The sequence below is a fragment of the Centroberyx affinis genome, unplaced genomic scaffold (assembly GCF_046629955.1).
Source record: "Centroberyx affinis isolate AG114_WGS23_722 - 3 ecotype Tasmania unplaced genomic scaffold, CSIRO-AGI_Caff_v1 ptg001131l_1, whole genome shotgun sequence".
Lineage (NCBI taxonomy): Eukaryota > Metazoa > Chordata > Actinopteri > Beryciformes > Berycidae > Centroberyx > Centroberyx affinis.
This window is the reverse complement of record NW_027279670.1, coordinates 474,123-501,987: the sequence shown is the minus strand read 5'-3', so window position 1 is coordinate 501,987 and position 27,865 is coordinate 474,123. Positions and strand designations below refer to the sequence as shown.

General features: G+C 44.7%; 1 protein-coding gene across 1 annotated transcript; it reads right to left on the bottom strand.

The window, feature by feature from the left end:
* Window positions 1-349: 349 nt before the first annotated feature.
* On the bottom strand, window positions 350-25,086 carry LOC139647958 (proteasome activator complex subunit 4B-like). Its single transcript, XM_071523978.1, is given in 48 exon segments — window positions 350-484; window positions 1,477-1,610; window positions 1,839-1,977; window positions 3,232-3,387; window positions 3,906-4,034; window positions 4,260-4,345; window positions 5,342-5,544; window positions 5,792-5,923; window positions 6,184-6,219; window positions 6,221-6,272; window positions 7,335-7,443; window positions 7,566-7,718; window positions 7,979-8,104; window positions 8,304-8,370; window positions 8,671-8,824; window positions 9,299-9,380; window positions 9,470-9,599; window positions 10,362-10,415; window positions 10,610-10,746; window positions 10,860-11,069; window positions 11,455-11,586; window positions 11,775-11,870; window positions 12,027-12,089; window positions 12,179-12,277; window positions 12,407-12,462; window positions 12,569-12,625; window positions 12,763-12,818; window positions 12,976-13,071; window positions 13,439-13,596; window positions 14,223-14,426; window positions 15,100-15,167; window positions 15,828-15,897; window positions 16,272-16,370; window positions 16,586-16,736; window positions 17,000-17,064; window positions 17,206-17,295; window positions 17,642-17,828; window positions 18,000-18,086; window positions 18,705-18,883; window positions 19,196-19,288; window positions 19,382-19,504; window positions 19,624-19,698; window positions 20,241-20,304; window positions 20,927-21,076; window positions 21,268-21,312; window positions 21,656-21,772; window positions 23,915-24,055; window positions 24,890-25,086. Coding segments are annotated over 48 exon segments (5,442 nt in total).
* Window positions 25,087-27,865: the final 2,779 nt, after the last annotated feature.

Sequence of the window (27,865 nt, the reverse complement as noted above, 5' to 3'; positions counted from 1 at the left end):
AAAAGAGGTTTTTGGCAGACGTGGGCAAAACAGTGGTTGAATATGTTTTAAATAGAAAACAAAAAACAAACCTATGGGGCGGTTATCTCTAAAGTAAAGTGGCCACCTTTGGGGCTGTTCAACTGCCTGGCGAGAAAAATCAAACACACCAAGTGAGTTAAATATTTGAAACTGTTTTGCCCAGGTCTGCTTTCGGGCGGTGTTTAATCGAAGGCCAACAGTGGCACATGAGGCTCTCAAACGCTACGGCATTGTTAGACGGTATTATAACAGGTTGCAAAGAATAACAGCATAAAAGGTGTAACCTCTGGTGTTTGTGTGTCTATAGAGGGCTCGGTCAGGTAGGTGTCTAGGCGTAGTAACAGGGAGACACCAGCAGGTCTGTGAGCACCAGCAGCTGGTCGTCAGTGAAGCACTGCCGATGCTCCTGCCAGTTGTCATGGTGCGTGCGCCTGAAGTCCGACAGGGTCTTCTTCACCGTCATCTGGGGGAAGAAATCATCGTGATCCTCATTATTACCATCATGTAAAAATGTTAAATCAGAGAATATTCTTTATGCATGAATTATACTGTACATTAAACCTGCAATAAGCGATTTCAGGGAGGCCTACAGAGGCTCCCAATTTTCTCTGCAGTGATCTTGTTTGTTTACGGTAATTATACTTAATTAAACATATAGCCACTGAAATACATTTGAAGTGGATTATGGGTCAATAAGGCTGCAAAAACAGCAAAATAAACAGATGATCATTAAACCTAAGGATGTATTTATGACTTACAAAATTAGTAAAACCAGTGTTACATTTTTATACATTAGATCTTCATGGGCTACTCCACATTCTGGTCTGAAAACCAAAACTGATTGAGCATTTGTAATTAAGGCCCTCAGACTACAGATAAGCCTAAATCAAGTTGGAGGAGTGTGTATTCAGTCAGTCTTGCTCAAAATAATACATAATCTTCATCCAATTGTTACTAATACCATTTGATTACAACTAACATCTACATCTAGATTGTGTAATATTATTTAAATATGTATAATATGTATTATTTAAATATGTATAATTAACATTGTCTTTTCCAGTAGCCTTTATGATGGGCTGGGTAATCTGTCTACTTGTAAATATTGTTTTATTGTACTGAATTATTTTGAAATGGTTTTTCTTTTGTTTTTTGTTCTCTTTGCAACTTGAAAAGCACTAAATTATTAACACCATTATCATCATTTGCCTCTGATCACTGTAATGTATTATTCAAACTTTTCACTACGGATTACATTGTATGTCTTTTTCATGCCTGAAGTAAGGCCAGAGACACAATTTTCTCCTCAATTGGACAATGAAATTGTATTCTTTCAGCTCACTGTGTGCTGAGCTAAACATTTGTGTATGAATGAGTGTGTGTGTGTGTGTGTGTGTGTGTGCGTGTGTGTGTGTGTGTGTGTGTGTGTGTGTGTGTGTGTGTGTGTGGGTGTACCTCTATAGGCTGTGGGTCGTTGAGATGGTCACTCAGGTCCATCAGTATCTGGGGCATCCAGTCTGGAACATCGTAGGGACTCGACAGGATGCACGCACTGAGACCCAGCACTCCAGCATGGCGCCGCACCAAGTCTACACACACGCACACACACACACACACACACACACGCACGCACACACACGCATACAAACGGTGAGTGAAAGTGGGCCAAAGAATTTCAAGGTTCACAATTGCCTTGGGACAAGAAAGGGTAACAGGGCAAGTATTACTGTGATTGCCTCGCCTTGTGGTTGTGATGTGCACGTGTGCGCTTAAGTGTGTGTGTGTGTGTGTGTGTGTGCGTGTGTGTGTGTGTGTACCTGTAGAGGCCAGCTCTCCCCTGGCCTTGGGGAGGCGAGTCTGACTCAGCGTCTGGAGCTGTGTCTGCAGACTGGAGTCCAGGGGGAAGAACTGGCACTGCAGTAAACCACTGAGGGTGGTGCCTGCCATGTCCCTCACCTACAGGGAGAGCGAGAGAGGGAGAGGGGGAGAGAGGGAGGGTGGGGGTGGGGGTGGAGGGGGGGGACAAGCAAGAGAGACAGACAGCGCAGGGGGAACAGAGACCCGTGGAGATCGGGACCGCCAAATAAAGAATGCAGAGGAAAGCAGGAGGCAGTTTGAGAGCGAGAAACACATACACAATTTATTAAAAGAGAGGAGCGTAAGGAGACAGGGGAGATCGGGGCGAGCGAGGGGAGGGGGAGTGAGAGAGGGAGAGAGGGAGAGAGAGAGAGGGGGAAGAAATAGACGCTGAGTTTAGTTGAGGTAAAATTCACTTACAAAACATCACTGCATTCCTGCATCACTTTACATAAATTATGAATGAGCGCTGGTGACGAAAAGAAAGGAAAGTGTGAGACGGCTGACATAGAAACAGACAACGCTACATGGGAAAAATATCCACAATCCATACACTGAGCGTGCAAGATATTAAGGACAGCTATTGTTTCCATAATATAGACTGACCAGGTGAATACTTGTGCTCTCTTATTGATTTGAGAGCATAGGTGTATAGACTGACCAGGTGAATACTTGTGCTCTCTTATTGATTTCTTATTGATTATTGATTGGAGAGGGGAGACAGGTTAAAGAAGGATTTTTAAGCCTTGAGGCAAGTGAGACATGGATTGCACAAAAGGGGCTGTAACTCAATATTAGAAAGTAGTACACTACTGATATTGGAAGGTAGGTAGTAAGTGTATGGCACAGAATATTAGTAGTGTAAGTTCTAATTGTATTCAATAAATAGACATTCAAAACTAAGACAAGAACAATTAGCTAAGATTATGTTTATACAATTTACAGTTTAGGCATTAGCTGACTTAACCCGATGAAACAGTATAATAAGCTTTAATTCATAGATAACCAAATTTATAATCAACCGATCGTAAGTAATAGTAGCAATGGTTAGAGCCAATACACGCTGGCAACATCCCTGTAACCATAGAAATGATCCTGTACTGTAAGAGTAAAGCATCAGGATGAGAAAATAAATTAAGACCCAAGCAGCGAGGTAGGGGGGATTTTTTTTTGGAGCAATTACAATGAGCAGAGAAGAAAGGCTGTGATGTAGTGGGGAGAGACTCGGGAACAATAAACAGTCATTTATAATAATCCAGTGACAATTCTATCTCACAGAGGGGGGGGGTGGGGGGGGGGGGGGCGATGGCGGCACAAAAGCGACGTCCGCTGCGTGTTTGTGCGCGTGTTTACCTCGAGCTGCTCGTCCAGCAGCAGCTGCATCACCAGCGTTTGGATGCGCAGGACCTCGGCAGGCACGCTGAGCAGAGTAAACAAGTTGTAGAAGACCATGATCTGCAGGTAGGTCAGCACTGAGTAGCGCGCATGCCACGACCTGCTGACTGCCATCTAGGGAGGGGAGAGAGACACAGGGAGAGAATGTGAGCGTGTGTGTGTGTGTGTGTGTGTGTGAGAGAGAGAGAGAGAGAGAGAGAGAGAGAGATGGGTTGGGGTTGTGGGTGGGAAGGTGAGACCGAGAAATTTCAATGCTATGCTTTCTCAGCATGTCTACCCTCAAATATGAAACTGTAGACGGGGCGGCTGGTGGCGGTAAATGAGGGCAAAGGAGACATTTATGTGAGAGAGAGAGAGAGAGAAAGAGAGAGGGAGAGGGAGAGGGAGAGAGAGCATTTGAGAACAGAACAGAAATGTGAAAAACCGGCAATTTATCAACAGGGGTGCCACTCAAATCTCACAGTACATCAGAAGGTAAGCATATTAAAGCAGCACAGGTTGTTTCCAGTCCAAAAACACCTTGGGCAGCATTAGGCTTGGAACGCTGACAGGAGGCAGGTGGGGTGGTGGGTGTGCGTAATATGTGTGTGTGTGTGTATGTGTGTGTGTGTGTGTGTGTGTGTATGTATTACCTCCTCCAGAGCTGCCAGGACTAGAGGGATGTGCTCGGGGTACAGCAGGCCCTGAGACATGAGAGAGAGACACGTGCGCGCATCCTGCTTCATCTCATCATAGCTCTCATCAATCTCCACCGGGGCAATCTGCAGGGAGAGAGAAACAGAGAGAGAGGGATGGAGAGAGGCAGGAAGACAGAGAGATACGCACCATTTTGAGTAAATGAAGAGAGAAATTGAGTTTAATGGGCAAGTAAGATTGAGTGGGTAATAATGCTGTGCTGGGACCTGTGTGTGTGTGTGTGTTCGTGTGTGTGTGTGTGTGTGTGTGTGTGTGTGTGTGTGCATGTGTGTTTGTGTGTGTATCATTACCTTGAAGAGCAGAGGCAGGAGCTGTAGCTGCTGCTGAACAGGAGTGGTGAAAGTTCGCCCCGCGCTCGCCATCAACCATTTTAAAACTGCAAATGCCACACACACACAAAGGGATTTTGGGTTACTGCCAGAGAGTAAAAACAACAGACTTTGCTGCTCTGATCTTACAGCATTGCTCTGATGATAAAACACAATCTGTCATCATTTAATATCTAATGATTTGGATAATTTCATAACCAGATATGTGTAATCCAGATCATTACTGAGACAGAGTGGAGGATGAAAGAGTAACAGGGTGTAAAAGGAGAAAGGAGATTTAAATTCAGTCCTTGGCCATCAGGTGTTATTTCACCACAGAAGCAAATATCTTATTCCCAACACCAAGGTCGTTATAGTTAAATAAAATTATAACCAGGTATGAACAAACATAAAAAACAAAGTATGAAAAAAAAACAGAATCTTGACCTAAGCTACAATCTCTGCTTCCAAATTGAATTTTGAATACTTGACTATTTGACCCTGACTAGAAAATACTAAAACAACTTTGGGTATGTAGTGGTAAAACAACAACAAAAAAAAAAAATCAGATTTCAGAAAATTAGAAAAACTGAACACAACATCAAAAACGAAAACTAATACAAATTACTGAACCAGTTGAACTGTAAATACAGTAAATATTAGAAACCCATTAATTGAGTTGCACTCTTGCACACGTCCATTTTCTGAAAGGCTTGAAAACCCACCCTTAAAATTCCCCTTCATCTTTCCCTTCATGTACATTCTCCCCCACCCAACCATCATGACTGAAGTGGATTTAAAAGGTGAAATCAATAAGGGATCATAGCTTCTAGCTTCTTTCATCTGGCTCCACTTGGTCAGTCTATTTCATGGACATATATATATATATATATATGTAGATATATATAGCTATATATATATAGATATAGATATACAGTATATATATATATATATTTTTTAACATTGTTTTTATTTTTACATTCACTACCTATCCCCTGCCCTACACCGTGTCCATACACCACACACACTTCACACGCTTCCATCCGCATCTTAAGGCGTCTGACCCGTCTTGAGCAGCTTGACAGCCTGAGTGCGCTCGTCCGTCTCCTGGGTGTTCTCCTCGTGCACGTGGTTGTGGATCTCCTGCTCCGAGGTGAGGGGCTTGAGGCGCTCCAGGACCCGAGTGACGAACTCCGCCACGTGGGGGGAGGAGGTGGGCTGGGTGTGGGGCAGGGCCACGTCTATCATGAAGATGTAGGTCAGGACACTGGAGGGAGAGAGAGGGAGGAGGGGAAGAGAGGGGAGAGGAGAGGAAGGGAGGGAGGAAAAGCAGAGGAAGGCGGTGAGAGGGAAGGGGTGACAAACACAGAATGGGAAGGGATTCAGAGAGAGTTGGAGAGGTTTAGGATCCAACAGCCCAAAACAGTAGACAAAAACTAATTGGATTAGCCTGCTTCGATGCGATTATGGAAAACTAAAGGAGCGAGCGCCAGGTGGAAGAGTTAGTTCGGTACCTGCCAATGCGCTCCCTGACATTCTTGTAGACCTGGGTGAGTTTGGGCTCCAGGTAAGCCAGCAGTCTGTGAAGCAGTTCAGACACTCGCCACTGCTGCTGGGCCAGACCACCCTGCAGCACATACAGCAGGCTGAGAGAGACACAGAGGGGAGAGGGTGGGGGTGGGGGAGGGGGGGTTGGTTTTATTGCGACACGCCGTCTCAGCACAACTCAGCTCAAGTTACTACTGCAGCCTGAAATCAGATAGTGTAAAATTGAGATTTGGCGACCTCTGAAATATTGTCAAATGACAGAAAAACTTAACACATACACACAGTGTGGCTGGGTATTCTCAAGTACACACACACCCACACACACACACACACACCACACACACACACATACACACACCTGGCATCCCTGAAGGAGCCCCCTCTCCGCTGAGTGGCTCTCCATCAGCAGCTCAAGCAGCCAATGGAGCTTCCTGGGGTCCCGGCCCTCTATTGGACACAACAGCGGCCATCAGATATTACTATTGTTGCAAACAAACAAACAAACCAGAAACCCCGAATGTGAGTGTGAGAGCTACGTTTTTACTAGATAGTTTGGGCCCAAATGTCCCTGAAAGTATAGAAAACCTGGGAAAATAGTCACTTATTAGTATTGTTTTCCAGACCAAACCAACCATTTTTGTGGATGATATGCTGGTCAATTTGATTATAAATCTCCCAAGCAGGAAAAAACAAGATATATTTTTCATTCTAACTATATGCACATGTGGCTATGGTTGAAGGATTGATGCATGATGCACAGAGAACATTGAAGGGAATTGCCTCCCAAAATCCACACCTGCAGTGGGGATTGTGGGAAAGCTGCATCCTCTATAGATGTCAGCCTGGCTGGTGGACCACATATTCACATAGCAACCACATATTCATCCATATTAATTTTTAGCTGTATACAGACTCCCATTTCCCACCACCTTCACTTCACGGGGAAAGTACAATAGTACCTGGTTCAAAACAGTAAGTGGTTTTTGTATCATATGGTTACCATTTTGTGTTAATTTGACCAATCTCCTACAAAATACTGCCATAGTATTATCAATTAAATGTACTTACCGTTTAGCTTTATATTATATTAGAGATGCTAAAATTTTCCCTTTTGACATAATGCTAGTGGCCTTCTATCACTCAGCACAGTGTATGCTAAAGTGTTACTATGCAGCACAGAAGCAAAAAATCTTCTGGGGACACTTCATGGATCATTTTGGTATCTACGGTATGTTCTCATCACTTAACGGGGTAAGGTGATCAATGGGACAGTCTAAAAAACTTGGTGTATTCCTTTGGGTATGTAGTGGTGAATGCTAAGGTTAGGGACATCTACATTCCACTTATACTCTTATCCAGAGAGACTTTCAGCCACCTTACCTGCCTGGGGAATGAATGCAAGTCAATAGGACGCCCCCACAAGTATGGCATGGGTATGTATGTTTGTGTTTCTGTGTGTGTGTGTGTGTGTGTGTGTGTGTGTGTGTGTATGCATGCATATGAATGAACTTACACAGGCAGTAGCGATGCAGGTGCCCCAGTCTGTGTAGGTTTCCACTGTGATGTTGGCCAACGCTGTCCTGATCAAAGGACACAAAAGCTGCCATAACCTCTCCACCTACACACACACACACACACACACGCGCACACACACACACAATAATGAGAATTTTTATTAATATTGACTTTTCTTATCAAAAAGTAGTGCAGGGTGTGTGTGTGTTTGTGTGACTCCGGTACCTTGCTGAAACTCCAGTGTTTGCTGCCTCTGATTAGTCCTGCAGTAATCTCACACACACAGCGCTGGGAGCTCTCATGGGAGTCGCTGGCTAGCTGCTCCAGGTGAGGCCATAGTAACGGCAGGAACACGTCGCCATAGTTACGAAACAGCCCCTGTCAATCAAACGTGAAGATGCGTGTTTGCGCGGCGTGGAGGAACAGAGCCACTTTTTCAACCAAACAAAGACAGATTACGCCCATTCGTTTGACGCAAGCAAACTGTCAGCAGTCTGACAGACAGCGATGGATCACAACAGTCGATGACACAATTTCCAGCACACTAGAGTTCAATTCAGCCTTGGCTAGTAGTGGTGTGTTGTTTCAGTTCTTGTCAAGGGTGTGCCAGACTCATTGAGGCTGAGTTTAACTCGCACCTTGAAGAGACAGAAGCGTCGGGGGCTGAAGCTGTCTTTCCCTTTCCGCTCCTCGAGAGAGAGAAACTCCACGAGCTGGTCAATGAACTCCGGGTCCGAGAAATATTCCAAGATGATCTTTTCACCCTGTGTGACACAAACAGATGTGTAAATGGGTGTGTGTGCACAGAAACACACACACATACATACACCAACTGTGATGGAAATAGGGTAGAAACATTGAGGCATGCTTGAGTCTCTGTGTATGTACGTGTGTGTGTGTGTGTGTGTGTGTGTGTGTGTGTGTGTGTGTGTGTGTGTGTGCGTGTGTGGTACACGCACGCACCTCACTCATCTCCTCATTTGGCAGGTCGTCTTTTGGCTTTTCTGAAGCTGCATAGATCATCAGTTCTCTGAAAGGAGAGGGAGACAAAGAAGAGGCTGCTGTGATTTATAGATAACAGCACAGAAAAATATGGATGGATAGATACTGTCTTCAAATAAGTAGTGAGGATAAATGAATGATTAAAAAGTCAGTTAGTCAGCAAGCCGTCCGCATACCAAGACAGTCAGCCAGCCAGCCAGCTATACATCAATTCTTTTATCTAGGCCAGGCGGTAAGTCAGTCAGTCAGGCTTATCTAGGCCAGGCCATAACGGGAAGTCAGTCCACCAACCAGCCCACCAGTCAGTCAGTCAGTCAGTCAGTCTCACCTTGGCCATGAGTAGTAGCCCCAGTGTGTTTTCTCCACATAGCGCTGGGAGTCCCACTGTTCCTCACTTAGCGGAAGATTGTTGCTGTCATACTGCAGCCAGCGATTCCCCTCATGATCCCCCACACACACACCCACTGGATCCTCTACACCACCTACACACACACACACACACGCACAGACAGACACACACACGCATACAAATACGTTTTGAGACTGATTTTTAAGAGAGTGTGTGTATAAATGTATGGCCTCTATATTGATTTAGCTGTGGTGCCCCTCCCCTCACCGTTGGAAAATTTCCTCATTACTAGAAAAAGATTCTAGTGGAAAGATTTTTAATTTTAGGCAATTTCTATTTTAATGGAAAGCCAATGAAGATGTATCATCTGGTCTTCTTGCTCACTCAAAGGGAAATTACCAGACAATTAGTCCCCATATATCATGATGTAAATATTCAAATTATAACTACTCATGCTGGAACTGCAACTGGTACCAGTAACTGGAGCCAGGGAAGGCCCTGGTCCCATAACTAAAATTAAATCTATTAACATCTATTGCTACAATAAAACTAAAATGAAGAGCTGTATACACAATTGTTTATTGCGTGTTTATGTGTGTATACTCACTGATATCTGATGGCTTCACAGACACTTTATTTTTTGGTCTCTTCAGCTGTTTCAGGATGCCAGCCACTGCTGAGATCGCCACCTAAAAGGCAACAAGGATATAATACACGTTATGAGAGAGGAACACACACACACACACACACACCATGCCAGTAAGAGATGGCCACAGACCTTGCGTATGCTGATGGAGTCGTGTGTGAGGCTCTGTGTGAAGTAGAGGACGGCGTCGGGGGGCAGTGGGTGGTCTTCCCTCAGCTGGAGAGACAACAGGTCTGTGGCCATGTGCTCAAACTTCCAGGGTCTGAAACACAGAGATTACACACACACACATTCATAATTTGGCTGATATTAAAGGGTAATAAGTGAGATTTTTACTGCCCCATAGCACAAAATGGCCATAATATATCTGCAGGGGGCTGATAGGGTAGTAGATCAATACTAATGGCAGAAAGAGTACTTTGCCAGATACTGAGATTTCTGGCTTTCAAAACTCACTTTAATCTGTTTGGAACAAAAACTCCCAACCCACTGGCGTTTCAAGACACTCCCACTCTCCTCCCCCCACCCTACTCACATTTTCAACTGCTCAGTGATGGAGGACGGTGCTGTGAGTGAGCGACCAGCCTCACAAGACATTTCAGCTGCAACTATAATAAGCCTTGCTCTCAAGCCAAAAAAGCAAATGACTAAGCAGTATTATTATTACAGTATTTTATATTGTGATATATTATCTCTTCACTGGACATTTCTGTTGGGTCTCTGCTGTAATGCTAGTGTACTTACTCATTCTATTGTGAACTGTGACTTTATTGTTTTTGTCATTTACTGGCCATCATCACTGGATGGGGGTTGTGCCAGAGACTTGTGTAGGAGGAGATGAGTTCTATCAATGCTGTTACAATAGATGCTACTAGTCACTGATGGATGTCGTTAAAGATCATAGATTACTTAATGCAACTTTAAATGCATAACATATGCTGTATACAATAATAAAACGTATTGCATATATTTGCATTTTCTCACATTACATTTGCATTATATACAGGTGCAGAGACAAACTTACAGGTCTCTGTCTTCAAGGCAGTCCAAGAGGTCGTTGACCAACTTCTCATATTTCCTATGAAGAAAAAGGAGCTTTAGTTGGTCACAAACTGCACTACTGTGTGCTAACAGACACCACAATGAAAAATGTGGCTTGGTTAATGCTATTACTGCCACTGCTACTGCTGCTGCTACTACTGCTACTACTACTAATAATAATAATAGTAATAATGGTAATAATAACGATCATAATCCAATTTTTATGCTTACCTAGCCGCAACCAGGTTTTTGATTCGCTGACGTTGAAGCCCCTCCTTCAGCTCCTCTATGGTGGGCGCCTCTAAACAGGGGGCGGGGTTTTGCGACTCTGCGATTTGACTGGCTACCTCTACACATCTCTCAGATACCTACAAGCGGTCAAAGAGGAGCAAAACACAACAGGAATAAAACAGAGATCGCCTTCAAATCAAGCTAGTGAATTGTTTGTGTCAGTGTGTGTGTGAACGTTCACGTCGCTCACAGTGAAGTAGATGCCGACGGTGTCGTGCTGCCGATGGACCCTGTCGGTGATGTCGTCGAACAGCCGGCCAATGGAGGGCTTCTCCAGGGTCATGGAGGGCGACAGGCCACAGCGGACCAGAGCGGGCCACACCTCCCCGACACAGTCCCAGTCCCTCGCACTGGCCAGACACACACTACCGTACACACCCAGCAGGCAGTACAGGGCACCCTGAGCAGACACACACACACACACACAAACACACACACAGGACATATGAAACTCTATGCTAATGTTATTTGATGGGAGGGGCAGAGGGGGGGATTTCTCAAAAATCTGGTGGTTTTATTGGTTAGAAATGTATATTTACGCATATGAGTGCAGCATGAGGTCACCATTAAAGATATTTTTCAGCAAGTAAAAGTAATGGGAGTTCACTTCATCAGGCAAATGGACAGTTATGGACTACATTAGAGTTTCAGCACCATGGACAGTGACCCCCATCAGTTACAAGCCCAGACAGAGGAATGTGTTTGTGAGCGGGTGTGTTATCATCACACATCATAAACACTTATGCGTGATCATATATTTGCATATGTGCGTGTGTTTGTGCTACCTTGAACTGTTGCTGTGTGCCGGTGGTGTGTTGTGGGGAGAGCAGCTGTAGGATTCTGGGAGTCAGGTCTCTGTAGGAGAAGCTGTAGGTTCCTAATGCAGTCATCAGCACATTCTGGGCCCTGCCACGTACCTGCAGGGCCACACACACACACACACACACACACACACACACACACACACGCATATATCTTCAGTTAATTTCTATTTTAACGCTACCGGTGGCGGAGATATTTGTGTCTCACTGTAAACCAGCAGTTGTTCTGAGTGGATTATTCTGGTTAAAGTAAATGAATGAATGAATGAATGAATGTGTTTTACCTGACTGTAAGCGCTGGTAGACAGCAGCAGCAGATCACAGAGCAGCTCCTGATGGACTACTTTATATTCACTGCCTTCAACCACCAGCTTTCTCATCTAATAACATGAGAACACAACAGTATAAAAATACTCACTAAAAAACAGAGAAAAACAAAATGCATGCCATGTATCCTTGTTTCATGCATGAGATTACAGCTACATCTGTCACCCCCCATGCACAAAAAAAGTTTATGTGTTTATTGTGCGGCCGACCTCATGCTGGAGCAAAACTCTGTCGATGAGCAGCGCTCGGATGTGCTGCTTTTTCCCATGAAGCTGCAAAGGCAGAAAACAACATAACCAGCCTGCAAGTGACTCATCGGCAGTGACTAAAATCTGCAGCCTTGTGCGCTTTTGCAACTCACCCTGTTTTCCATGGACTTCTTGACAAGGGTGAAGCTTTTCCAGCGAGAGTCAAACTCCTTCTTGTGAGTGCCTCGGAAAAACATGAGGTCACTGATGATCTGTAGTCAGGGCGGACAGACAAAGGCCGCTGTGAGAGCTTTGCAGGCTTACCGGAGGGCAGAATAATAACATTTTGTTCATACAATAATAATAAGGAAAAGCACATTCATGAACAAAGGGGTGTGCACCTTAATGATGGCGAACAGAGACTTGGTGTCATCCTCCGAGTGCTCCAGAATGTGATCTGGATGGGGAAAAAGTGGATATAGGTTCGCTCTGCATTACAGCCTCATTCCAGAGTGAGGAGTTAAGAGCTGAAGTGGAGTGGAGTTAAAATCTTAGACACTCACGTAGCAGTAGTCTCATGGTTTGGCAGATGGACTCTCTGTAGTTCTCCCTTGAATCATCTGGAGGGGAGGAGACACACAGACACTCTGTATGGATACAGAATGCAGGATGAGCGGCAGCATCACCCGCCGAAACTGTTGGGAGAGCTGTGCATGTGTGTGTGTGTGCATGTGCATGTGCATGTGCATGTGCTCACCATAGTCAACACCAATATGCAGCTTGATCTCCCCCAAATTCACCATGGAGGGAACGCTGAGAAGAAAGAAAATGTGAGAAGAAAGAAAATGTGAGAAGAAACAAAACGTGACAAGCCTGCTTATGCCAGCACAAAAATGTGTGTTTCTCTCTCGGTGCGTGTGTGTGTGTGTGTGTGTGTGTGTGTGTGTGTGTGTGTGTCTGCAGGACTCACAGGTCAGATACGTGCGGTCCATCCAGAGGGGGCAGCATGCTTCCAGCTCCAAGAAGGCAGTGCTGCACTACGGCTAGACTCTGCAACAGCTCCTCCCTGTGGACCAGGCCACACATTACAGTCCCCACACAGCTGCTGGCGTTTGTGTGTGTTTGTGTGTGTGTGTGTGTGTGTGTGTGTGTGTGTGTCACTGTGTTATGAATTTACATGACTAGTCCATTATGCTGTTACAACACTCTCAAGCACCTCTCAAGTTCAACTCTCCCTCTCTGCACACTCGACTAGACAGCCTCAAAAGTGTTAGATGAAGATTAGAAACAGATGTGAATTTTCAGGGTTCATTTTTGGATACAAATCCCATTTAATTCTAATGGAAGCTTACAGTTTCCCTGCTTTGTTTCGCTGTGTTTTTTTGTATTTCTGATTACATCCAAATTGGAAAATTGAGAAAAATTCTGCTCACCTGCTCATTGGCTGATCTCCAGAGACGTGGTCCTTGATTCGCTGGAGCTCGGGGCGCAGGAGGCGGGATAACAGCTGGAAAACAAAGTTCTCCTCCTCCTGACTGGGCACGTGCCAACACAACCCCAACGCCGCCACATCTCCTGCTCTGCCCCAGTCCTAGTGAGAGAGAGAGAGAGAGAGAAGGAGCGAGGGAGGGAGAGAGAAAGGGAGGGAGAGAGAGAGAGAGAGAGAGAGAGAGAGAGAGAGAGAGAGAGAGAATATTGTTATTTGATTGTTAGTAAATGCTTTTGCAGCTAATTGTCTGCCTTATGCTATGGAAATGGAAATGTGTGTTTACCATGCCTATAACATCCTTTTAATTAAATTCAGATGGAGGCAGAGAGAGCAATTTTGAAGGTCCTAGGTGTGTGTTTCTGGAAATTAAGACTGCATTTCTCTAAAAAAAATCAATTTTGCAAGAAGGATAAGAGCAAACCAGCAGGTTTCCCATGGAATCCGACCCCTTAGCACACAATGTAAAATGCAGTGTAGCATCCAATAGAGGCTACCACTCATCCCAGTGATGGTCTTGTTTATTTGCAGTAATTATATTAATGTCTCAATATTAATGTAGTAATGATTTATTGACGTTTAAATGCTACACGTAGCACCTTTAAAGCAAATAAGTGAGAAAGCCATCTATCATCAAAGCATTAATTCAACTGTATGTGAGTTAGTGGTGTGTGTGTGTCTGTGTGTGTGTGTGTGTGTGTGTGTGTGTGTGTGTGTGTGTGTGTATGCACCCGTATGGGAAGGTCGGTATGGAAGCCTCCGGGGGTGCTGCGGTACTCCGTGGGGTAGATGAGAGACAGCGATCGGAGTGTGTGTTCCAGCAGACTGCAGGCGAGCGTGTACGCCCGCTTACAGCGCAGACGCACACACACACACAGGATCCGCTCCAAGTCCCCTTGGTATTTCAACAGCTGTTCACCATCCACACGCGTTACCTAAAAACAACACACACACACACACACACACACATGCACACACACAAACAGATACAAACATGCACACACAAACAGAAGGGCAATTCACTTGAGAGTTCTGTCTTAAATCTTGAGGTTCTACAGTAAATCACAGCATCTGGCTGGCTCCTACACGCATTAGGTTCCCTGGAGTAATAAAACAAAACAGAGAGGGTATCGATATGTTCTGCTTAATGACACGGCGCTTTGATATTTATGACTGCGCTGGGTGTACGCTGCAAAAAATGTAGCCTCATTCAGTCTTAAAATCTTATTTTTAGACGTGAAGCACCTCATGGGTCCAGCTCACTCACATATTCATTCATTCACTCAGTCACAGTTACAGAGCCTGCAATACTGCTGAGCTGTGCAGGGTGGGTTGCATCTATGACACTGTATTTCCCTGTTCTGAAAACAAGTGAAAAATTCTGCCAATACCAACGCAGTTTCAGTTGATGTTCTAGAAACAAATGTCGATATATCATTCTCAATTTGCATGGGGACCAAGTGAATGTATCCGCCCCATTAGCAGATTTCGTCATCCGTTTTAAGAAGAAATAAGATTTTAAGAGCCAATACTGGATGAAATGACTTGTTCAGATGTATATTTTTTGCAGTGCAGAAGCCCTTAGGATGTGATAGATCGTCCTCTCACCTCGGAGAGCAGCTGGAGATTCCACAGTAGCTCCTTATCCAGCTCCTCTTCATTCAGCAACTCCTCATCTACACACACACGCACACACACACAATTGCCAAGTTATGTATAGCTGCACTGACAGGCTGATTTCCCTTTGCAGGTCTTTTCAGGTCAGTTGGATTTTAAGAAAGGTAAGGTTGGGTCAATTTACTTTTTTTACTTGCCACATAAATGCTCATTGTTTTTTAAATAGGGAGTTCCAGTCGTCATTTCTGATTGGCTGGGTCACAAACTACATAACAGTTAATTCAAATATTAACTCACTAACCAAAATTCATCACTCACTCATGTGCAGATTTGCAACCATTTAGTTTACCTACTGTTCAACAAGAACTACTATTGCTAGAAATAGAACAATTATTACTGATTAAAAAAGAAATAATTTCTTGAGCATTTGCAATCATTTTTTAATTACAATGGTAATTTATTCCAGTGGCTTCATGTTACGCATAGCAAAGCCTCCCAGCTGTTCTGAAATGACTGTAAACTCACAGTCTCACGGCTTATTGCTTATATATCCAATATGAGGACTGAAGGCTTTATCATTACGATGTAAATTGCAGCTTTCATTTAGCATTTTGTTCACAGCTCTTTAGATTGCACAGGACTAGCACAGTATTTAACTAAACACACTACAGCAGCATCGTCTACTCTAGACTGTTCCGCACACACAGTGAGGTACTGACTGTCAGTGATGTGGAAAATGACGCTGCAGCAGTGAGGGACGAACAGACGGAGAGACTCAGCGGGATGACACTGCAAACACACACACGCACACGCACACGCACACGCACACGCACACACACACACACACACAAGCATGCGCACATGAAACATGCCCAAGCACAAACACAAGCATGCAGAAATGATGAGAAAGTAAAAAAAAACATGCAATACTGAAAATACCGTAAAAGATTGTTGAGAGTAAATTTTATGGACACATATTTTCATGCAACTATATTAAATATTTAGGATTATGGGAGAAATCATACATAACCAAATTGGGGCAGGAAAGCATCTAGCAGAACAGGAACTTAAAAATGAATGTCAGTGGAATATGCCTTTATGTATATGGGCAGAGATGAAGGCCTGTAGCTGATACACACACACACACACACACACACACATACCTTTGCTGCAGCTCTGCACATGTCAGCCACCATCCTGCCTGACACACACGTCTCAAAGATGTTGGTGGTGGCAAAGTTATGCACCTTCTGCAACGCCACCTGACATGAAGGCAAGGTTTGAGAATATACAATGATGCTTAGGTGTGTGTGTGTGTGTGTGTGTTAATGTTAGCAGTCTGCATTAAATGTAGAGTTAAGGGTTAGAGGTTAATGAGAGTTAATGTTAGAGACTGGGATTAGAGAAAGAATTTAAATCAAGAGAGTGTCCATAAATTTAACATAATAATGCACCTGTGTGTATGTGTGTGTGTTACCTTGTATATGTCTATGGAGCACTGTGTAAGTATGGTGCTGACGGTGGAGGACAGGCCCAGCTCCACCAGGCTCTCCAGCTGGGTCTGGGTATCCGTCTCTGTCTCGCCTCTCGTCTGTTCCAGGGTACTACTGTCTATCAGGGCAAAACACCTGCACACACACACGCACACGCACACACACACACACACACACACGTTCAGAGCTTAAGTAAGCATTCATACACTTGTCAATGATAAAAACATCAACTACACAAACCAAAGCTTATTGTGAAAAAACGAAAAGGTTGTTTTACATGGCTAGCAGAGGCAGCGATGCAGACCGATGCATTTCAAACAGAAACAGACATATTCCTACTCAAGAGAGGACAATATTCCTTGTCAAAGTGACAGTTTGAATTGTCAATTTGTCTCTACCTGTCCAGAAACTGGAGAACGAAGTCTTCAAACTCAGCTGAAGCAAAACACAGATCTTTCTCAATCTGGGAGGAAATAAAAAAAGAGAGTTTATGTATTTGTATTTGAGCTGGTTTTATTCTAAATCTAAATTTGGTGTGTTTTGTGTATGTGTGTATGTGTGTATGTGTGTGTGTGTGTGTGTGTGTGTGTGTGTGTGTGTGTACCTCTGTCAGGTCACTGTGTTGAGAGGCAGCAGATGAACAATCCACTAAAGGCACCAGAGTGGTGAAAGTGGCGATAAACTGGAACGTTATCTGGACAGAGCGACACAACGGGAAACAAATTAGAAAGTACAGCTCGATTCACATCGTCTCTAGTGATCGCGCCCTCAGTTAATTACCTAGCAGAAGTCGGCGGAATAACAATTTCAAATGTATTAATTTACATTGGAGCGATGGATGAATCTAATCTGGACACAACGAGCGCACGAAAATAGAAAACCAATCCATCTCACAATCCAAGCAGAAATTGAAGACAGAGTCAAAGTAATTGCAAGTAGACTAGAATAGCCTAAATTAGAATTTAATCAGCGATAGATAGTATTGTCTAGTTGCGTAATAACTCTATTTGATTATGAATCAACACACGTCCGTTACCCACCATGCACTTGCTGAAGTCATTGGGGTCCACCCCGGGCAGCGAGCCCATGAGCAGCGGGAGCACGTGCGCACGGCCCTCTGGGTAATGGTTGCTAGCGGAGACCAGGCTGCGAGCCATGCCGATCATACAGCTGAGGGTGGCGGTGAGGGTGTGGGGCTCCGTCAGCGTCTGCATTGCCGCATAGGTTCTGTGGCGGGACAGATAACACAACATACACAAGACAGAAGGAGGTTATACCTTAAATATAGAACGAGTGGTCTCTAATGCTCTTTATTTATGGAACAGGTAGATATCACACATACAACCTCTTTCTAACACACATGCACACACACACACACACACACACACTCCATCTTACTTCTCCAGCACAGGTGGTATGGTGAGTTCTGGTGTGAGGAGAGCCAGGTTCTGCAGAGCGAAGGCTGCGTCCATACTGCCTGTTTTACTGCACATCGCCAGGAGAGGGCGGCCGAACACACAACACACAGCGTTAACAACACACACACACACACACACACACACACACACACACAGAGACACACAGACAGACGGATAATCGCTGATGACCTGTCTTTGTCCAGATTAAGGTTGTTGTTTCTGAGGCCTGTGTCTTCCAGCCAAGTGTGTACAGTGCTAGACAGCCTGTGATCTTGTCACATAACTGGCTGGCACAGATTCAAATCCCATGCTCAGCGGCTGATAGTGTTTACATGGTTACAAGGTTTTGGTGGCTAGGTGGACATTGATATTAAAGTGTCCATGAAATGAACTCCCATTATTTTTTACTACCTGGAAAACACAGTATCTTTCATGGTGACCTCATGCTGCACTAGTAGGCGTAAATATACATTTCCAACCAATAAAACCATCAGATTTTTTGAACAATCCCGCCCCTCTGCCCGCCTCCCATCAAATAAAACTGCCTTTCTTTGTTCGTTTTACACTGATAACATTGAGAACTGGGGAAAGTATGATTTTTACACCTGAACCCAATACGCTCTAAGGAACTACTTCTGTAAATGAGATGCAGAGTGAACAGCTAACGACCCCTAGAGTGCAGTACCTGAACATGGCCAGCAGGGCGGCTCCCATGAGGCTGCGGCTGAACTCCTGCAGGTCTTCGTCGGTCAGCCTCTGCTGGGCAGGGACCGGCGTGATCCAGCTGGGGGCGGCGTGGCGCTCCCGGTGCGTGCGACGCACAACGCTCGCCGGAAGACGCTGGAGCAGCCGCATCAGCCGGGACTGTAGGCACACACACACACACACACACACACACACACACACACACACACACACACAGTTCGACATTAGCTTTATCATCCATAAACACATTCTGTCCACCGTAAACAGATCTGTGGTATTATTCTTTCCTCTGGCAGTTGTGCATTTCATTATTCTGTTGTTAGCGCACAGAGAGCCAAGTCCTGAATGACAGGTTATAAATCAAACCAGCGTGACAGCAACCAGCTGAAAATGCATTCACCGCTTGCTTTGTGTGTGTGTGTGTGTGTGTGTGAGGGAGAGAGAGAGAGAGAGAGAGAGAGAGAGACTTGCCTGCCAGCGTCCATGGTTGGATGGATGGTAGAAGGAGGCGATGCTGGTGAAGAGGCAGGTCAGCTCTTTCTGCGCAGGGTTCCCCGGTCCACCCTGCAGGGGTGAAAAGAATCACTATTAAGCAACTGCAATTTACAAACTAGGTTTTTCCATCATACATTTTTATGAGAAAAACTTTATGTGTACCAGTAGGGCAGTGATCCACAGCACCAAGTGTCCGATGTCATAGGAGTTGGTGAGGTATCGCGGTGCCACCATCTGACTGACCCCGACTGGCAGGTTCAGACTGCGCAGGATCCTCGTGAAGATCTACACACACACACACACACACACACACACATACCTCGTAAACATGGCACAGCAGTCTCCACTAGAATACATTAGCAGACACACACAGACACATCCCCCAAGCGCTGCTAATGACTCACTGTGGGAATATAAGGGGTCCAGTCCACGTATCCGATGTTATCGTTGGCCAGGCGGGCAAACAGGTTCACTAGGTGCTGCAAGAGAACATCACTCACTGTATGTACAAAGGACATTTTCTACTAAATTAGAAGTGAGGGGTGTCATTCCAAATGATATATAGCCATTTTGGAAAAAGAGAAATGTTCAAGAGGAGAGGAAGTGTGCGCAGCCAGCCTGTTTTAGGCCAGATGGCTGGATAAAACTTGAAGCGCAAATGGAAAATTATATCCGCGCACTGGAGAGAAACTGCCAGTACTTTGTTGCTGCATTTCAACCAACAAGTTCTTCACCAGGAAATCACCAACTACACAATAAGTGAAGGGTGTCATTCCAAATTGTTATAAATCCCTTTTAAGAAAAAAGGAAAGCTGCATGATTCACTACTCAATGTTTTAAATACATATGGTTTTTGTCCTGCAATGTCACAGCTCATTAACTTTAACTGACTTTAACTTTCATGCCATTTAGCACTTTGTAAAACTAGGTGTCACGTTATTAAAATAAACTCAGAAAGTAATGTGTTTGTGTGTGTGTGTGTGTGTGTGTGTGTGTGCGTCCGTGTGTGTGTGTGTCTCACCCCCTCCCAGCTTGGCTGATTCTGTACTGACATCCAGAGATTCATGAATTCATCAAACCACAACCTGAAAAAACAAAAAAAAAACATTACACACACGCACAGACACACACACACACACACGCACAGACACACACACACACACACACACACACACCTGAAGCTGCTGCCGAATTCCCCTCATCCCCAATTCCCCAAAATATGAACTCACTCTCTCCCCCATAGATTTTGGAGGGGAGCGAGTAAAAACCGAAATGGAAAAATAGAGTATTAAAGATGATGTATTGTGGAAACTGCACGGAAACTGCTGATGAATCCAAGACTAAATCCAGACAAATAGCTTGCGAAAGAGTGAATACACTGAAGAATGCACTGAACGCTCTGAAGACGTTCGGTAATTGGAACACAACCATGGAGGGTGTGGAGAGAGGGGCAAAGGGTTCCCAAGACGGTGAAAGACTCGCCAAATAAGGAGAGGGGAACCACTGCTTATGCAAAAGGAACATTATTCACGCTTACAGCTGCAAAGGTGCAAAGGTGCAAAAGCACATAGGAATACATAGTGTGCATGCAAAATATGCAATGCATTTTGAGGGAATACAGTCTTCCTGGATAAAAGCACCCACCAGTTGGCATGTATTGCTGTTTATACTCTGAGTGTATTGAGCCATGCATGCCGGTCCACTTACTGGAAGCCCTGGCTGTGATCCTCCTGGGGCATGATGGTGGGTAGGAACAGCTCCATGTTGCTGATGGCCTTCTGCATGACCACATCAAACACACACAGCAGGGGGCGCCACTCATCCAGCATCTCCTGGGTGGACGACACCGGGAAATACCTGGAAAATCCAACAACAACACAGACAGACATGAGTGCAAACAGGCATAGACAGGCAAACACAAACAGAGAGTCAATATACACACACACACACACACACACACGCACACAAGCATGAAGACTCTCAAGTGAAGATCAAAGAGATTCATTATCAAGTGAAAAATCGACACGATCGCACGGAATGAGACTTACAGTCTGCAGCTCTTGATCAAAGCCTTCAAAATGTTATCCACCGAGCTGCAAACAAGAGGAGAAGGAGCAGTGTGTGAGCGTGCACGTGCCTGTGTGAGATTTCTGTTTTTACTATCTTGCAGCATCCAAATGTCCCCCACAAGAATAGAAAGCCTACAAATGTAGTCATTTCCCAGACCTCTTTAGGAGAAGGGTAATTCCAAGGTTTATGGGTTCGGGGTAGGATTGTAAAAGTTATATGCACAGAGAGCGATATTTAGGATGAGGTACGGATAAGCATTGATGAAGAAATGTAATGATGGGGGTTAAAACCAAGGTAAAGGGTTAGGAAATGAATGTAAGTCAATAGAGTGTCCTGACAAATACATGCAAAGACAAAGAGACATACTTGGGGAACCAGATGAGGCCGAGGTGCTCAGTTTTGGAGTAGATGACCCTCTCGTACAGCTCGTACAGCGGTCGCCATGGCAACTGTAGATCATCCCTTGACAGCAGCTCCTTCTTTCTGTTAGGAAAGGAAGTGAATAATTAAAGTGCTTTTCTGTCCTCTTTATAAGGTGAGAATACACAGTTTCCCCCACCTGGGATCAGGACTCCTTGGGGGTTCTCTGATATTCAAACCTCGAAAAATGCCCCAATCAAAACAAAACCACGGCAATAATGTTATTTTGAAATGAAAAACCGCAGGGTGTCAGAAAAGTCTGGAATCATGGGGAAATCACTCGCTCCCTCGCATAATGTGCTCAACATGATCGCCGCCAACTTCCAGACACATTTGCAAACAGAACACCATGTTTCTTTGTATCTGACAAAGCATATCAACTCTGACAGCTGCACACACGTTAGCAATTTGCACATGTAAATTGTGCTGCTTTTGAATATTGTTGAATAATTCTCTGAATAATCTTCTTCCTATAATCAGTCCCATAAGGGAGCCCACTCCACCAGCCTCCTCCTCCCTATCCGTTGGTTAGGGAATGTGTTGTCCATCCATCCATCCATCCATCTATCCATCCATCCATCCATCCATCCATCCATCCATCCATCCATCCATCCGTCCATCCATCCACATACTGGAGTTACTTATTCCTGTGCTTCCAGACAGCTTTTAGAATGCACAGCAACTTTTTTGCCAATGATGAATTGTCATTGATCAGCTTAAACAGGCCTACTCCAATCATTAGTCCTTTGTGAAAGTCTCATGTGCTTTACATATAGGGGTCCGTGTGTCTCCTCTGCCTCTATTCTTCTAAAAGCTCTGGAAGAGGCTGCCATCGGGGAGAAGTGAAAAATGGAGGCAAGAAGAAAGAGAGGGGGAATGGTGGGGAAATGCAAAGGATGAACAAAAGACTACTGAGACTCAAGTACGCTATGTGGAGTTTCAAATCCATCTCCGAGCTGTCAGACTTGGCACTTAATATATGGTTAGCCTAGATCTTTCTCCCTCCATCTAATGGAAAACACTCAGACAAATGACATCTACATTAAGTTGTTGTTTTGTGATGGATGTGAAAACGGTGGAAACAATTGAAGACAAATGGGAAGCGAAGAATGCGACCGTCTAAGAATATCCTCCAGCGGCTGGAGCGGTGACAGATCTGATTTGAGCGAGACGAGCAAGGAGTTAAGATATAGGTCAGGGCTCGCTGGTGAGAGTAATAGATGCACTGTAAGACCGGCATCCACTTCATTGTCCTCCGCTGTCTGTAAATTATTTTTGCTTACCGTTGAGTGATTGTGTGTGTGCATGTGTGTGTGTGTCTGCAGCACCCGTCAATGCAGAGTGTGTGTGTATGTGTGCTTGTGAGTGCCTCTAAATGCAGCAGAGCCAGCTCCATCTCATGAAATTCTTGGTAGACTATTTAATATAATTGTTGTGTTATTGTTTTGTTATCATTATAATATTCATACTCTACCTACAACTACAAATTTGACAAAACTGTTGTGCTGCCAAATGTACTTATTCTTAATGTTTCTAGAAAATAACTCATACAACATGAAGGGAAATGACTATTAGCTAGTTGCTTTAAGCCCCAAATGACTGATTATTGCACTAGTTCAGTCGTATGTAGCCTTGTTTTGAAGCTGCACTATGGGCAACTTCACACACTGGCAGTTCCAGCGAGAGGTAACTGAAAAATTTGTACTTCAATACCCAGAAATAATGTGATGTGAGATCCATAAACTGCACACAGCACGCTCATGTTTACCAACCCGGCCGATCTGTGATGTTTTCTACCGAAGGAAAGCAAAGAGACGAGAGAGGAAAAGATCTAACGCTGGTGAGTCCAGCTTTCTCTGGACGGAGCGCTGCTCACTGCTGTTCAGGAGACGGTTTGGATTTCACTCTGAGGTTTTGATTAGTGGGCGGAAAAGTGTCCATGCCGACACCAGAATTTAATTTGGGCGAATAGGGAGAATCCACTGTGTCCAATTAGGGGGGATGGGATGCTTTTCTGTATTACAGCCCACCTGTGTGATTTAGCCCGATAAGAGGGCTGCATTTTTACATAAAATCTCCTCATGCTTGCATTTTATTGCTTGTCATATTGACTTTTATCATTTTTTATTGTCTTTTGTTAGTTTCTATTGTGTTGTACAGTATAGTGTATAGTGTGTGTGTGTGTGTGTGTGTGCTGCCACCCACTTGAGCAGCTGTATGAGTAGCCTGGCGTAGCTCTGCATCATGTAGGGCTCCAGGTCGGGTAGTGTGACCAACTCATAGAGCAGCTTAATAAAGAGAACGTGGTCGTCTTTACTGAACCTCCGGCCATACAGCTTCAGAAACCTGAGGAGAAGGAGAGGAGGGAGAGAGAGAGAGAGGGAGAGAGAGAGAGAGGGAGAGAGTGTTGATGGAGTTAACAGACATTAAGTTAGACACATAAACACAACTGGCATTAGTGGGGCTGATCACTTCCTGCAGGAGCTAAAGCAGGTGACCTATATTCTCAGCAGACACACACAACTTCACTGTCCCTGTTGATTGAATGAGGGACGACACACACACACACACACACACACACACACACACAATGTGGAACCTTGACTAACCTGGTTGAATGTCAGGTTCTATGCCAAGTGGATAATTAAAAGCCCAGTCCTTGATTTAATTTAACTTAAAGTGCAGAACAGAACACTTTGTTTTGGTGAACTAGCTTGAGGAAGTTCAGTAGGCCTATAAACTCAGTTCTCTTTAAAACACTCCTATGGAATTGATATTTTTGGCAAGGCACTCCGCACTGTGAACATCTTTTGCTGAAGTTAAATGTCTTGTAGATCTAGTATTGAAGGCTATATCTGTGTTGTTTCTTCTAGAGTTAAAATGTAATATAGCTCTTTGAGGTAAATATCTACAAAATGATAACTTAAATTGGTAGAAGACATCTGTTTTAATATGGGGTGGAACATTTTATTCCAAGCCCTTACAGAGTCAGCAGGTATAACAAATAGCCCACATGGATTGCCACTGACTAACTGTATACCATATTGACTAGGTGCAAGCAGTCAATTCTGCCAGTAGATGCTAATGGTCATCAATGGTTCATTATGGGTTTAGATTAAGTTTCCCATAACCTGTTTATATATAATAGCCATGGGACAACCTTGTTAAAACAACACTTACGAGAAGAGCTTCCTGGACCAGAAGGAGACCCCGGGCCACAGCTCTCTGACCAGCACGGCTCTGCACAGGTTCGCTTTAATTTCCGCCAACAGCTCCGTGGCCTCCCGGTCCAACCGGTCGGAGTAAGGCAGCAGGCCGTTATACACGATCTCCTTCTGGGGGACAAACCCCGGCAGGTCGGTCATATCCACCGTCATGTCCCACTCGCCAAGTCACTTTACTAGTTTGCGTGCGTGTAAAAGCAAAGCACAGCAAAGCGTCCCTTTCTATCTAGTGAATAGTATGTCTCCCTTGAAGTGCGTTGCAGAAACGGGTCGGCATAATCCGCTGTGTCAAGCAGCGGGACTGCAGGCAGGCGATCAGGGAGGAAAGTGTGTCACGCTAATGAGCTATTAGAAAGGCTGAGCGCAAAGGGCCGGTCCGGTTCCGCTCTGACCTGCAATGTCACGAGCTGCGTCACCCTCGGCGCGCTCAGGGGGTCGCCGGGGTCGCGCTCTGGCCGCGACACAAGGCGAGAGGTCTGCCCAAATTACTAACCCACAGACTGCTAATAGGCGCTTTATTATGGGTAATTTCAACCCTGGAACTAACAAGAAAATGCTTTGATATTCATGTATGGATCAGAGGATGGGCCCGATCCTGCAATGCGGCGTCTTGGACTACAAATCCCAGAGGCGCTATAGTGCGTGCGTGAGCGCGCGTGGGTTTTCAAAGAGTTAATCTGTAGAATATTAGGATCATCTGATAACTGGATTAATACCCCCTGCCGCTCCACTGACCCACAGTCAGAACAGCCAATAGGATACTGTCGTCAATCAGTGATGTTGTGATACATGAAGGTGTGTAGCTTTTCCTGAATTAGCATCAAGGAGACTGTATCCAGGGAAGTTAACCTATGAAATCCAGCCATGATCAAAACAACAGTAACTTTCTTCTCCTAAAATGGTGATTCTATTCCCTATTTCTATTTCTGTTTCTGTTTCTGTTTCTGTTTCTATTACTTCATGAATCCATGTGTAGATGTCACATCATTATCATTATGGATGGATTGTGGCATTTATCATATATCTTAAAGAGTAGATACCTCTATTCCATGCTTTATACAGAGAATAACATGAGTTACTTTTTTACTTCATCCATGAGCTAACCAGGCAAACATGCCGGTGTGCTCTTGCTGCTTGACACTGCCATCTGTTGAAACATTTATTTATATCAGTGCGATAAAATGTGCCAGCAGATAGATAAATTACCATCCTTTAAGGCCAGTCCTGTCCATGTTATCCATGTCTATCCTGCCCAGCGCAGTCTTACATGACACCTTTGTCCCCGACCTTCCTCACTCTTGCTTTACTGTGCATCCTGCCATGTAAATCCTTTTACTTTAAGCCCATGTAATTCACTGAGCCCTACATGCTTAGAGTGGTGTGGCAATAGCAGGATGCAGTCTCGCCTACAAAGCAGTCAGGCCACTGCTCACGCTAGGCTGATGAAATGCAAATGTAGAAAGCCTTTTGAGTTGTGTGGTCTGGATGCTTATGGAAAATTAGTCTATTGTTGCAACTCCATCTTAGCCCTTCTTAAGCTGTCTGATTGCGAAACCCCCTTCTGTTTTCCAACTCGGCCTCAATCTACTACCTATTACAAGTTTGCTCATTCCTTTCTGCGGGTCTGGCCTCACCCCACGATAGCCCCGCAACCTCCAATCAGTCTCAGCCTCTCTAAGACAGCACTTGTTTAAAACTCTTTTCTCTCCGACAGCACAGGGGAAGGCTAGAGAGGGCCACAGACTTTGAGAGAGATCCCAGAACAGAATGTGCCAGTCCACATGGCGGGACCGACATATCAGTCCAAGACTCTCCCGATGGACTTTGCCAAGTAATCTCGCCCAAGTCTCTACCTTTTTATCCCCTTCAAATCGTATTACTTTTGGACTTTACTCTCCTCTGAAGGCAGCGACAGCACCTGTTTTCACTACCTCTGCCTCTGAACCGCTTCCAACCGAGGAAGATGATGTTCTTTCAGAGAGAAATATGTTGCCTGTTCCTGTTTGTTCTTCCCTGTGATGTTTCTTGGGATTTGGAAATGGATAAATTTGACTGAATTGTGCGTGTGTGTGTGTGTGTGTGTGTGTGTGTGTGTGTGTGTGTGTTCGTATGGGTACATGCGCTTGCATGTGTGTGCATGCACGTGTGCACACATCTGTAGGATTCATTATTCCACAAGTGGAATCCACAGATGGAAAATGTGATTCAGGATGATGATGCCTCTTTGACTCAGCAGGGAGAAGACCGAACAGAGAGAGAGAGAGGAAAGAGATGGAGAAAGACAGAGCGAGAGAGAGAGAGAGAGAGAGTGAGAGAGAGAGAGAGAGAGAGAGAGAGAGAGAGAGAGAGATGATCCCATAGGAGGGAGATGTTTTTGTACTCCATCAGCTGGCTCATCTTTACGCACGATCTAGATTCTACAAACATCAAGAAAGTCTGTCCCAAACACACACACACACACACACACGCACACGCTCCAACACATGCACACACACACCATGCCTCTGATATTCACCAGTGATTTATGGTAATGCCCGTTTTCTCACTCTTAAAATATTGGAAAACTCAGGCAGCCAGTGTGTGTGTGTGTGTGTTTGTGTGTGGGTCTCAGAAGTTTGGAGAGTGAAGAGTGTAAATGATGTGTCTGGGAAACCTGCATCCAGACGTCAACACACACACACTCACACACATACACACACACAACACACACACAGAATTCCCTTCATCCAGCTGGGTTTCTCGCTGGGAGATATGTAGCCCAGTTCATCGCCAGACAGACGGGTAATATATGGCCCCCGCTCCTGCCCGACACACACATGCACACACACACACACACACACTCACACACTCAAACAAATACACACACACATAAAAACTTGCTAGAGAACTAACAGCACTGTTCACATGTGCTTCAGTCAGATTTCTCTCGCAT